Raw genomic sequence first — 13,468 nt, 5'->3', positions numbered from 1 at the left:
TGATACGGGACCTTGAATATGTCATTGAAACTTAAATGAAATGGATATTGAAGAAGAGAAAAAAAAACAGATATAACCATAGCTACCTACAGTCATCACATTTTCCAATTAACTAGTTCAGTATTACAACCAGAAAGAATATAAAGAACCATTGACAGCTGACCAGTACATTCACTGCTTATTCTAAATAAAATTTAAGTGCATGTCTTCTATTTGATCTTTTACTCTCATAATCTTGCCTAAATTATAGTGGACCAAGAACACTACAAGATAGGGTCACATAGATTCGCTTCTCCTTGTTTCTTTAGTTCTCCTACATAAAACATTATGATCCTCTTTGTTCTCCATACTCCAATAAGCATCAAATTAATCAATGTCTGCAAAAGTATTAAGGTGGATTTCAGGAGAATGTAGGACCAGGCATAATATAGTCATACAATAAGACAGAATTTCCAATTTATGTTCCAACACAACGACGAATTGAAGAAATATCACTTCATGTTATGTTATATTATGATCCCTTAATTTTCCTTCCAATGGGTTGGATTTTAACTAAAATTCTAAAGCATTATTTTCATTATCATCAGATAAGCCCAAATCATTGACAGATTCAACAGTTGATCAGATTTAAAGGTAAGGATTCGGCATGCTCCATGTGGAGATGGAGCCAAAGATATAACTTCACGGCTTCATACAAACTTGAAGTCCACAGTAGAAAAGGTAACTAATAAGGAAGCGTGTTGCAGTCGACTTAGCAGTGAACAAGCCTGCTTAAATCTCCAAGTCCTTAGTAAGATTAACCAAGTCCACATTTAAACTAGTGCTTCTAACTTCAGGTCTTGTAGTTACAGAATTAGCTCATCAAGCTTTGCTATCAGAACAGGAGACACGGGGAGGAATACTTACATCACCTCCTTTGAAATTCAAAGCAATTTGTGTGGTCTGTGCTACCATTTCATCTATATCCATGGTTTAAAAAAGCTATCTATGATCGGTAGGCCACCTATAGCACTTTGCTTATTCCAGGAGCCTAAAACTTAAGAAATTACTGTAACATGTGGAGCAAAATTGGAAAGACCGAAAGATCTTAAGAAAAGCTTAGGAATCTAATACCAAAAGCCTGTCATATTAGGACAAATATAGTTGTTTCCTCAAGATACAGGGCAATCAAAGGCTATTCATTTTAAATATTCCATGACAAATATTTTGGCAACACTAATTTAATAAAGCATTTTCCATCGTAGTTAAAATATCTATATTTCTGCATAGTCATAGACGAGATTTCATTTGTCTCAATTTGCAACGTAAATCAGAAATCACCCATTGATGACAATTGAACAAGCAATGGAATACTGAGATAACATAAATCGAACAAAATACATATATTGTGTATCAACTGCATAGATCTACTCACAATATCTCTGATTTTGCTTTCGGGGCTAATAAAGGGATTGAATTGCTTGTCCAATAAGAGTTTGTTCCTTTACAACTTTGAGCTACTTCCTGGATCTAAAGATCGAACAAGCAGATGGAATCAGCTGCAAATACACTTCAGAGAACCTGTCCAACTTAAGGATTCATGTATTAACCCCGAAAACAAAACCATTACTGAACGATGGCAAATTAGTTGAAGGTGCTTGATCCTTTAATGGTGACCTAAATGGATTTGGCGTCACAGGGTGAGTAACATACAGTCCAGCTCCACGAAGCACCTGCTTGGCATTTGTGCACAAGATCTCAGACCTTTCAGTGAAGAAGGCTGGAACATTCATCGACTTAATCAGTTCAAGAGCTCCTATCCAACTCCCATAGCTCTCCAAACCACAATTTAGAGCAACTACAACATGAGGAGAAGTCAGGTACGAGGCTTGCTCTTGATATACGCCCCTCACTAAGTTCACTCTCAACCTACCACTGATCCCTGAAACTGTCCCTGATAAATTACTTGGGACCTCTGGACCAATCATGATGAGCTGTATGTTACCCAAACCATTAAGCAAATGACCCATCTCAGCAAAAGCCGTCATCCAGTCAAGCTCCCCTGTTGGTCCAAGGTAATGCACAATTACTTCCTTTCCCTTAACAAGCTGGTTCTTGGAACTTATAACAAGTGCAGTTAGTATGTGATAGACCGTCAAGGGGTGTGAAAGTATGGCAGCAACCGGGCTCGACACTGGGAGAGATCGAAGATTATAGTACTCAGACCAACCAGAGAGAAATATTTGGTTTGGAACTCCATTTAGATAGTTCGGAAACGAAGAATCAGGAGGATACTCTCGATCACTCAAACCTCCCCACGAATCACAAATTCCACCGGCCTTTGCAGGAAGGAGCCCAAATGGGCAGTGGGCATAGCAACTGCAGCTCCTCCTCCACATCCCTTTCTGATGAAGACCCATCGACTCGAGCCACTTGCAAGGATGGTCAACAAAGCAAGGGAAGATAAATATCTTCATAGCCAACTCCTCCTCTCTTTCCATCATAGCTTTATAAAGTCCGCAAACACTCTTATGGGTCTCCTTCCAATGCTGCTTCTGACATACTGGCCCGCAGTAAACAACAGCGCGGCATCGCCCGCAGCATAAAGACTGATCCCCATTCATCTGCTTCTCACACATTGCACATTGCCTCGTCAAACTAGTCCAATTACCCATCACTTCAATTTGTAAAAGTTCCTCCTTTGGAGGCGGCTCCAGATACTTCTTCTCCTCATGGATCTCACCAGGCGGATGCGAAATAGTAACCGCAACAAAATCTCCGCCCTTAGAAATTTCCACTGGCCACTGCACATCGACAGTCTCAATTAATGGCTCAAAGCTTACCAACCTCCCTCTTCTCGGAACACTGTCATTGCCCAATTGGAGCAATGGATGCACGAGGGCGGCCGCCTTCATGAACGCATACACATACTTCAACTCCTCAAGAATTGGGTCTCTAAACCGCAACCCACCCTTCGACGTGCACCGGGCGACGTCGATCACCGGAAACCAACGGTCCCCACAAGACTCCAACGGCAACGATGCGACCATTCTCTTGTTCGATGGGAACAACAGAGATTCTTTCACAAATAACACCCTCAAGAGTTCCAAACTGTTGGGAGGATTCGTGTCCCTCCTCAACGAGGAAATTTTACGAGCATCTTGCTCGCATCTGAACAAATGGAAGCCGAGGTCGCCACCGTCGCCGCCGACGAATTGGGCACATGAAAAAGGCTGCTTTTTGGATGACCAATCGCCGTCCTTGCCGATTCGAACGGCGAAGAGGTGGTCGGGGCGGAGGCGGTTCCAAGGGTTGGTGCGGTGGAGGGCGGATGCGGCGGCGAAGAGGGATTTGATTAAGGAATTGGAGATGCCGTCGACTTTGAGGAGGCAGGTGCCGGAGCTCGGGCCGAGGCCAGGGGAGGAGCTGAACTGCTCGTGGAAGCGAGCGAAGAGGTCCTTGAGGTGCACTTCCATGACGATGGGGGAGGATACGACCCAATTGGAAACAAAAATTGGTTGGATTCGATGGGGAGCGAGGTGGGAATGACTGCGACGGTGTTGTTCGAGGAAATGCTTCAGTGAGACCGGAGCGCTTCTTTGGAGGAAGATCCAGATCTGAAGAACACAGACGAGTGCTTGACTGTGAGTGGAAAGTTCAATGGACCCTACCGTTACTGTAACAATAGCCTCTCTTTTGTTTTTTATTTCTTAATTACAGTTTACTCCCCTAAACTTTACTTTATATCATTTTGCCCCCCTCAACTATAAAATATGTACAATTTTCCCTCTTAATTATTTAAAATATTATAATTTCCACTTTGTGAAGGGTTTGCCCATATTTTTTTCCCTTAAAATTAAGAAAAATATGCTATTTTGGTCGCCTCCATTGCAAAGAGATAAAAAGGTCGGGGAAGAACCCTTGCCATGCAAGATCAAAGCTCATATCTGTAAGTGAAATGTCAATCCGTGGACTAGTTAACGTCTCAGTTGATGCGATTAACATATAAATTACGATACGGAGCAGACAGTCCGAGAAGCGAGGTGACTGCCTTTCAAAATATTGACCAGGAGTAATGAGTCGATCTCAACTTAAATATGGGAGATGCGGTAGTATTAGATATAGAAAAAGGCCTCACTAAAACACATAACTTTGGTGTCGCAATGTTATATTTTAGATATTCGCTTTCAAGAAAGCAAACTAGAATTAAATATTTTTTTATTTTTAATAAGCATAATTAGACATGCCTCTTAACTATTGCTCATTTTCACATAATTTCTTTTTACTATTTTCATGATACATTGACTCCTATTAATTATCTATTATCTCTTATTATCTGATGGTGTTAATGAAAAATATTAAATTATTATCTTCCCATCAACTTTTATGAATAAAATAAAATAAAATAAAGTGTCTTACTCATGCAAAAGAAAAAGTAAATGAATACCAATATATCTTATATTTTAATGATTATAAAAAAAATTAAAGTATCTTCTTTAATCTTGTGGTTCTAACCTATATGGTTTATAGGAAACAACCTTAGTTAGAGGTTGCATTTTAGATAAAAGGATCAAGATACCTCTTTTAATTTACAACAAATCAGTAGGGGAAAATATATTCTCCAAAATAATCAGCTGAAAAAAAAATAGATATATATTTTTTGGTAAATCCTTTAACATTATACTCATTCATCTAAAATCCCCCTTATATTTTGGACATTGTATAATTTTTAAAGTTAGACATAGATCAAAATTATAAGGGTTTAAGTGACAAAAGAGGCACTCCAAATTTTGACCCAATTACATGGGTATAAACTTGTGGTTCACCCAAATAAAAATGTACCACTTTCCTCTAGCTTATCTCCAATCAACAATCTCAATTCTTTTTTTTTTTTCAAAATCTGAATCATGATTTAGAGGGTGAAATTTTACTAAGTTATATTCATTCAAGAAAAAGCTTTTATTAGAGTTCTCCATGCACATCAAATCTATATATAGAGAGAGAATTAATCTTCTTTGCCTAAATTTTGTTTTGCATGACTGTGCACAACCTCATGGTGGATTTCTAACACTTGAAACCTAGCCATACAAGCCAAAAAAGAGACTTCAATGTTTGAGACAAGCATGATAACATATCAACTTAACAAGGTGATCACCTGAAACAATGCACTTTCCAAATGAGCAATCCAAAACATCCTCTACCTGAAAGAACCACACAAATTGAGCAATCTAACACATCCTACCTCAAGAGATCTCATTCTCTGGCCAAAAATGCCTGCTCAGAATACATAGATAGCAAAGATTTTACACTATGTTGAAGTGGAAAGCATGAGAGGAAAAATAAAAGAGAGATGGGAATAGAAAGGAAAAGAAGATGAAATATCTCATTGTAGATGTTAGGGGAAAAAAAGTTGACCCTAATTACTCTACATTTCTCTTCCATTTCTAAAAATTCTATCCAAACAAGAGAAGATCTCTCTCTATCCTAATTTTCTCTTCTCCTTTTCTATTCTCTTACTCCAAAGAGAGTGTTAATGCTTATTCATTTACATGTCTCTTCCTTTTACCTTGAAGAAAACCAAGAAATGAAAATTTGATAAATTTACATCAGTGTGTAACAACAGAAGTTTCAGAAAATATTTGCAGCTGTGCGGTTCCAAACATTAGTTCAAAGTGCAAGCAACCTATTTTTGAAAGCGAGCACAATGTTATAAGGGCAGAAACAAGTGAAGATTAAACACATGCCATCGAAAATACCTCACGATATAACATTGAACAAGTGCGAAAATTCCATGAAAAACACCTAATTCCTCCAAATACCTAAAACACAATGCTTGATCAAAACAAACTAGTGTAATTCTTTAAATTATATGCAAGCTTATAATTGTTAATCAAGTAACCATGCCAGTTCTTACCTTCTTGATAGTACCTGCGACTAAGTAAAGGTCTTATATGTTGGACTTTTTGTACAACTAGTTGACTACCAAATGCAAATCTCCAAGCAAAAATATTAGAGACTAATTACAGATTCCCCTAGTTAAAAGTCATAAATCAACAGCCAATCTGAGGTTCTGACCTTCCCAGCAAACAAGATTAATATCATACACTGGATAGTGGATAAGAAAGATTGCTAAGGACACTTGATAGCATAAAAAGATGATTGGAACAAATAGGAAAGCAACTATAAGCACTTGAAATGTAATGTGAAACTGGACATGATCAAAAAGTATGTTAGAAGAATGGTTGAAGGTTATCTTTGATTCTGGCCTGCGAGGACACAGGTAGCACCTCGTTTTGAACAAGTGAAACAAACAAACAAACAATACAACAAAGAGAATCAGCTAAGTCTAGAAGCTTAAGAACCTAATCTAGCAAGTTGAGTGTAGTGCATTCTGCTTCACAAAATTATTCATTTCAATTTTACAGTTCACTGGAATCAACAAAGATATAAAACATAAAACCTACTATCTCGTATAGACTGATGGATTTCTGGAAATAGGGGTTCAATTAATAGGGTCAACTACATCAATAGCTTAAACAGTCATTACCATTTTTAAGAAAAAGAGAGCCTTGTAAGTTGTAATGATGTTAGCTATCATCATAACCAATATTACATGCGTAACATACTATTGTTTCCACCTTAACATTTCCCTTGCAAATTCATCTCTGAGGTGCAATCTACCAACTAGCCATTAGAAAGACTAGCACAATATGTTCCTGCAAGATTTCCCATCTATGGCCAAACAAAATTATGGGCATTCCCAAAGGAAAAGGTCCCCATAGGTTCCTCTATCTCACAATATTATTCCTATAAGCTAAAAGTCATTAGGAATTAGCTAGTACATCCAATCAACGACTTCACTATTTCCAACAAAAATTTGCACTGCATCAAATGCGATATATTATCACCTATAGGTAAAAGCATTTTACTGTTAGGAAGAGTTTAAAATTAAGTATGTTAGCATAAGACATATTCTTCCTCTTGAAGTAAATTATCATGGTTTACCAAAAGAGGCCTATCTACCCTCTTAAGAACACTGCTTGAAGTAAACTATCGATACGACTACAAAAAGTGATAGCGAACGAAGATTAAAAAAGAAAAGAAATTGATTCAAAGAGCAAATCAATGTAATTGCAAAATCACCTCAAAAGAATAACCAAAACTTTCAGAAAATAATCCAACTTTAATAGCAAAGAGAATAATTCAGATCAAAATCATACATATGATTCATGGGACAGCAAAAGGTAATAATGACTCGGATAAAACAAAACTCTACTCTTCGAGAACACCTACAATGGAGTCCACAAGCTCCCAATAGGAATCCCCTACTCCTCTCCCTCACTCCCGGAGGCTCCAACCTTCTTGTTATGCTTCCTTGCGTACCTCTGGTTCCTCAGGAACTTGGGATCCATCTGCTCAAAGAGCAACCTCAAATCATATACCGATAAAAAAACATAAACCAAAAGATTCAATTTTACTCGCAGAACTAACATAAACCAAGCTAAAAGATCAAAGATTGATCCAAACTAATGTAGAAAATAAACGAGAAAAAAAGACAAAAGTAGGGTGGTACCCCTTTGGTGGAGGTGTGGCGATGCTTCCTGGGCTTCTTGATCCCATTCTTGTGAGCCTTGTAGGATTGGTTGTGGGCCGTGTGGTTCTTCGACTTCGCCATTGTTCTACTGGAATCAAGAGGCAAAGAAGAAGCGGTCTTGTTAACGAGAGGCAAAGGCTGCACCTTTTGATGGGCGGCGTCCTTTATATTAGGGCCACTGCCGCATTTAGCCCCCGTGAAACCCTAATTCCTACAATGACAAATATGCCCTCAACTTTAGCGGTAATTGGGTTCGGGTATAGTCCAACCCGTATCCGGTCCGATAAGAACTTTTAGCCTCTTCCAAAAATACCCTCGTCGTCCCTAAAGCCGCTTCTCCCCCTTCGTATCTTCTCAAAAACCCTCTCAAAACCCTAGTAGCTCTCCCTTCTCCCCTCTCCCCTCTCCCCACCCAAATCCCTAATTCTAACACTAACCCTAACCCGAAACCGATGCGCCGCCCAAAGCCCCGCCGCTCGACCTCCTTCCGCAAGGAGCGGCGCCTCTACGAGGCGGAGGAGATCGAGCTCCTCGACTCGTGGATCGAGGCCATGAAACCCGACTCGGGGACCAACCCGCTCGCCTTCCCCGCCCCACCGCCCAACGCCGCCGTTGGTCGTCTCGCCGATGGGAGATTCTCGCCGTATGCCGGAAGCAAGCTCTTCTCTCAGCTCCCAATCTCGAAGAAGACCAAGGACGGGCTCTCTCCCAAGTATAAGGAGATGAGCGAGATCCAGCGGGCGTCGCTGCCTCACTCGTTGTGTGGACGAGATATTCTCGGTGCAGCGAAGACTGGTTCGGGGAAAACCCTAGCCTTCATCATCCCGGTACGGTGCCCTTCTCGTATTTATGCATTCCTTTAGCTGGTACTTGGTTTGTAGGGATCTAGTTGTCTTTTTTTCCCTTGTGTGTGAATTATGTTGGTGGTTCACTGGAAGGATTGCAATCTTTGCGTGCTGTTGCATTTATTTTTGTTCTTAATATAGATTTTTGGGGGGGTCGTATAATCACATACATTTTTAACAATCTTGCAGAAAAAGAGAAGAAAAGCCTCCTCGCTTTCACATGTTTCAGATAGGTTCCTTTTTTGAGTAACTGTAAATATATGTATGTCGGAAATATCAAGTAGGCAAATTTTTAAATACTGTATGCTTATGAAACATCTAGCAAGAGACTATGTATTTATATGTATGTCGGAAACATCAAGTAGACAAACTTTTAAATACTGTATGCTTATGAAACATCTAGCGAGAGACTGTTATGAATTTATTTGAATGGGCTATCATATAATCTATTTCTAGGTTATAGAGAAGTTATACAGAGCACGATGGAGTGCTGAAGATGGTGTGGGGAGCATCATCATTTCTCCTACAAAGGAATTGGCTGGACAAATTTTCGAAGAGTTGAAAAGAGTAGGGAAGTACCATGGTCTGAGTGCAGGCCTTTTGGTTGGTGGGCGTAAAGATGTTAATGCGGAGAAGGAGCGAGTCAATGCTTTGAATATTTTGGTGTGTACACCGGGTCGGCTCCTCCAACACATGGATGAGACCCCTAACTTTGATTGTTCTCAACTCCAGGTCAATATATGAATATTTCTGCTGGTAGCCTAGTGAATTAAAAGGGATATTCTTTATTAAGTTATGATTTCTTGCCAGGAGACAGGTTTTGGTGCTCGATGAGGCAGATCGAATTCTTGATCAAGGTTTTAGGGACCAAGTAGATGCAATTGTCTCTCAGCTTCCTAAAATTAGACAAACTATGCTGTTCTCTGCAACACAAACAAAGTCTGTTAAGGACCTTGCAAGGGTCAGCCTGAAGAATCCAGAGTACATCAGTGTTCATGCAGAATCCATCACAGCGACACCTGAGCGTCTTAAACAACTAGTAATGTACGTTCCTCTTGATCAGAAGTTGAATGTACTATGGAGCTTCATCAAAGGACATCTTAATTCAAAAATTCTCGTCTTCCTATCAAGCTGCAAACAGGTTCTCTTTCTATGCTGATTTCCTGCAGTGTCGTTCTAATGAATGTCAGAAAGTTGTATATAGAAAGCTTTTGAGATGCTCCTTGTTCTCACAATGTTGTAGATATTGTAATGTATTATTCTTTTTTAACACTTAGAATCGATGGTTAAAACACCAGTTTGTTTAATAACGCCAGTTTGTACAATCCTTATATTAATCTTGGTACTCAGCAGAAACCCCAAAAAAGCATTAAGTCCAATCTTCATCAAGAGTCGAGTAGAGCTAAATTTGCATCAACAAGTAGTGGTCAATTTGACTTGATCAATCAATTTTACTAAATAAAGACTAGCCCAAATCAATACATGGGTCTCTCTTTATCTTTCTTTGATGTCATATGACTTGTCTGGTCTAGAGCCAAAACAACACAAGCCAACCTGGGGGAATATGGCTCTATTTTGGAAGCTAGAGTTGTTTTTAGTTTTTGGAATAAAGCATTGAGTCTGAATTAAATTATTCAGTTATCAAGTTTTTTTGTGCAGGATTGGAATAAAGCATTGAGTCCCAAATTGTTGTTTTATATCGATTGTTGTGACTGTCATTTCATATGCAGCTGCCTTATGTTTCATTATTCTCCATTCCAACTTTTAGTGATATAACTAGAATCTTTTGAGAATGCCCATTTCTAATTTCTGTATGTTGTGGATCTTATTCTGTAGGTTAGATTTGTAAATGAAGTATTCAAGAAACTTCGTCCAGGAATTCCCTTGAAATGTCTGCATGGGCGGATGAAGCAAAATATTCGAATGGCAGTATATTCAGAGTTCTGTGAAAATACTTCAGTTCTCTTTTCTACTGATGTGGCATCTAGAGGACTTGATTTTCCAGCTGTTGATTGGGTAGTTCAAGTGAGTAGTAATCTTGTAACTATCATTGTATTGAAGGATTTCTTGTTTAATTATTTTACATATTTACAGGTTGACTGCCCAGAAGATATTTCAGCATACATTCATAGAGTTGGCCGCACTGCTCGTTTTACTAGTGAGGGTAAATCTTTATTATTCCTCTCACCTTCGGAGGAAAAAATGTTGACAAAATTACAAGCAGCTGAACCTAAAATTCCAGTTCGGTTACAGAAGGTGAGTCTTATGCTTTCAGGTTTGAGGGTTTTTTTTTTCTCATGGGAAAAAGCTTAAGCCCAACTCAGGATGCATTAATTTTTTCATTCTTTTTGCACACAATTCCTTCTGGATGTCTCTTCTAGTTGTGTTACATTTATTAGAGCGATGACAACGAAAAAAAGCCTTTAGTCCCAACTTTTATACATTAATGATTTTAATTATCTGTCTGATCAATTACTCAAGTATCTGCATTATAAGGTATGCTCTTCATGCACACAGAACCTAAACTTGGTCATGAGTTAAGAGAAACTAAACTACTGAAGTCACCAAATTGGGGTTCCCCTTTCTATGTCATCCACTAGAATGGTGTCAAGTTAACCCAACCTAAGGTACTTTTTGCTCATTTTACATAAAAGGCTGGGTGTGATTTGATAATAGTGAAAGTATTGAGTTCGAATTTTGATTAAAAAAAATTGAGTTTACTATAGAACTACCTAAAGGTAGATATTATGTTCAAGTTTTCCTGTACTTTTACTTCTATATGAAACCAAGACTGGAGGTTAGCAAAAGAAGCACAATAGTTTGTGGAAACAAGAGTCCTTCATATTCGATACATCTGTGTCTTCAAGAGAACACCTCTAACTAGGAATGAGATAAAGATCTGTTGAAACAAGAACCTTGTCTGCACTCGTTAATTTACTTGCCTATAAAATTATCAGATACTATGAAAGAGTTTCTTAGATTTACAGCTGTGTATATAGCTAACAGTGAGTTCCAGTTGGAGAAAATAAAAAGGTTATTTTACTGTCTTATTCTTTCTCTCCCCCTTTTGAAATCTAATTTGTCATTTTTAGCTTCGTGAAGGAAAATTGGAGCAAATCTCTGGCCAGGTGTCATCACTGCTTGTCAAGTATCCTGAGATGCAGCAATTGGCTAAAAGGGCTTTTATTACATATCTGAAGTCTGTACATCTTCAAAAGGACAAAGATGTATTTGATGTGAATGCACTGCCTATAGAGGGGTTTGCTGCATCTCTCGGTCTGGTCGTTACCCCCAAAATTCGCTTCCTAAGCCAGAAAAGAAAGGGACATAAAGCAGTTGTGGAAGCCAGGCATACTCAAGAAGATGGAGTTGAGAATGAGTCTGAAGTTGTCCAGAGAAGGTCTACAAAGTTTGAGCTACCTAAGGAAGAACTAGAAGATGATATCCTTTTGCCAAAGGAGTCTGCTAAAGGCGAGGAAGGAAACAAAGTTGCCGAGTATGTTATCCTTTTTCTATCTCCAACCTTTTATTTTTTGAGCTATTCACAATGTATCTAGTTCTGAGTGTTAACACGACCATTCTCCTGCTTCTGTAACAGGTTGGCTACCAGGCTTTTGAAAAAGAAGAAGCTGAAAATTAACGTCCACAGACCTGCTGGGACAAGGGTGAAGTATGATGATGAGGGGAATGTAATACCCCCTCTTGCTGCCATAGCTGATGCAGACAGTAGGGATACTGTGCTCTGCCCTGAGAAAGGTCTGCTTGAATTATTATTCTTTTTAGGTTTTCTGCATATAAGACGTTTTAGCCTTATTCCAACAACAATCTTCACTCTCTGTCATTGTCCACCTCCCTAGCACTCATTAGCAAGATGTACTTTTGCAACTAAATTCTTGTAGTATTTTGGCAAAGTGGGAAAGAAGGATAGGGAGGGCATTTTATTGGAAAAAAGGAAGAAAACGGTATATACTGAGATTGTTTCTTGTGAACTAATTGCATGTGGGCCTTTGCAAATATACCTAAAAAGGATGATTGCAAATATGTCAACTAGAGGATGTTTTCACCTACGTGAACATCTGTTGAAAGGCTTCCTATTGGTAAAATCAAGTACCTACCTGGCATAACCCTGTTTGGCTGATTAAGTAATCAGAATCCCTTCTATATTGACTTGAATTTCCTAGCATAAATGGCCTGTCAGATACTTATGATTTTTTATATACTACAGTGAAGGAACGGTATGAAAAGCTGAGGGAAGAGATGAAGGAGCAGGATAAGGAGGACAAGCTTCTGCAGCGTCAGAGGTTGCGTGAGAAACGAAAGAAGGAGAAAATGAAATTGAGGAGGCCAAGGGATGAGGTAGAAGAGGTGGACTCTGATGGTGGTCCCTCAGAGTTGGATGAAGCTGAAAATGGAGCTTCTAAGAGATCGAAGGTATACTTTGATAGTGAGAGCGAAGATGATGGCAAGGGCAAAAAGCGTGCCGTCCTTAGTACAGATTCAATATCTCTAGCAGAGCAGGAGGCACTGGCTCTTAAATTATTGAGTTCCATGCATTCCTGACCATCGCAAGCGCACGGTTTCACATCATGTGTGAACATCCTGGAAGCAGCACTAATGGAAATTGTGGTGTTAGCTGTTCAAACTGGTGAGCAATCCATCAATGGAGGATGAGGATCAGGTTGTGTAGCTCTAGGACACGTTTGTATTTTGTTTTTGTGATTGGCTGAGAAGTTACTGATGGGAAACAAATAGATTTATGAAATTTTTGTGAGGCCTGTTTTGAGTAGCGACTAACGAGTGGCATGTAATCTTTCCTATTTTTCCAGAGTCCGCAATATACGATTCAAAATGACAAAAGATGGATATAAAATTCAAGGATTCCTGCAACCTGCTCTTAATGTGGTCGTCTTACGTAGAATTATTTGGTCGACTGAGACCTTTTTTTTTATCTTCTTCTCATTTCTCTTTCTGTTGAGAAATCTTTGGGGGAATTCAGTTATATTTATTTAGGAAAAAGAGGAGAAGTGCGCGAATGAAAGCAGCTTTTCTG

At 39.0% G+C, this 13,468-nt stretch overlaps 3 protein-coding genes across 4 annotated transcripts; 1 reads left to right on the top strand and 2 right to left on the bottom strand.

The window, feature by feature from the left end:
* Positions 1–141: 141 nt before the first annotated feature.
* LOC140758781 (uncharacterized) lies at positions 142–5,174 on the bottom strand. Of its 2 annotated transcripts, XR_012104150.1 has the most exons (3): positions 5,135–5,174; positions 1,415–3,596; positions 142–377 (listed from the first exon to the last, which is right to left on the bottom strand). XR_012104150.1 is itself a non-coding variant. In XM_073095075.1 (2 exons), the coding sequence occupies exons 1-2, from the start codon at positions 5,171–5,173 to the stop codon at positions 1,578–1,580; spliced, it is 2,058 nt and encodes a 685-aa protein (XP_072951176.1). In that variant the 5' UTR covers position 5,174; the 3' UTR covers positions 1,253–1,577. The 2 variants fall into 2 exon arrangements, 1 of the variants encoding a protein (XP_072951176.1); XM_073095075.1 differs by lacking the exon at positions 142–377 and having other exon boundaries at positions 1,253–3,596.
* Positions 5,175–7,142: 1,968 nt separating this feature from the next.
* Positions 7,143–7,730, bottom strand: LOC140758782 (large ribosomal subunit protein eL29z-like). Its single transcript, XM_073095076.1, has 2 exons — positions 7,553–7,730; positions 7,143–7,391 (listed from the first exon to the last, which is right to left on the bottom strand). The coding sequence occupies exons 1-2, from the start codon at positions 7,652–7,654 to the stop codon at positions 7,305–7,307; spliced, it is 189 nt and encodes a 62-aa protein (XP_072951177.1). The 5' UTR covers positions 7,655–7,730; the 3' UTR covers positions 7,143–7,304.
* Positions 7,731–7,902: 172 nt separating this feature from the next.
* Positions 7,903–13,305, top strand: LOC140758780 (DEAD-box ATP-dependent RNA helicase 32). The gene is made up of 8 exons (XM_073095074.1): positions 7,903–8,400; positions 8,875–9,150; positions 9,236–9,559; positions 10,255–10,443; positions 10,513–10,674; positions 11,511–11,914; positions 12,017–12,174; positions 12,644–13,305. The coding sequence occupies exons 1-8, from the start codon at positions 8,026–8,028 to the stop codon at positions 12,976–12,978; spliced, it is 2,223 nt and encodes a 740-aa protein (XP_072951175.1). The 5' UTR covers positions 7,903–8,025; the 3' UTR covers positions 12,979–13,305.
* Positions 13,306–13,468: the final 163 nt, after the last annotated feature.

This window comes from Typha angustifolia, chromosome 4 (assembly GCF_048772165.1).
Source record: "Typha angustifolia cultivar Huaian chromosome 4, ASM4877216v1, whole genome shotgun sequence".
Taxonomy (NCBI): Eukaryota; Viridiplantae; Streptophyta; class Magnoliopsida; order Poales; family Typhaceae; genus Typha; species Typha angustifolia.
This window is presented reverse-complemented; position numbering and strand designations above follow the sequence as displayed.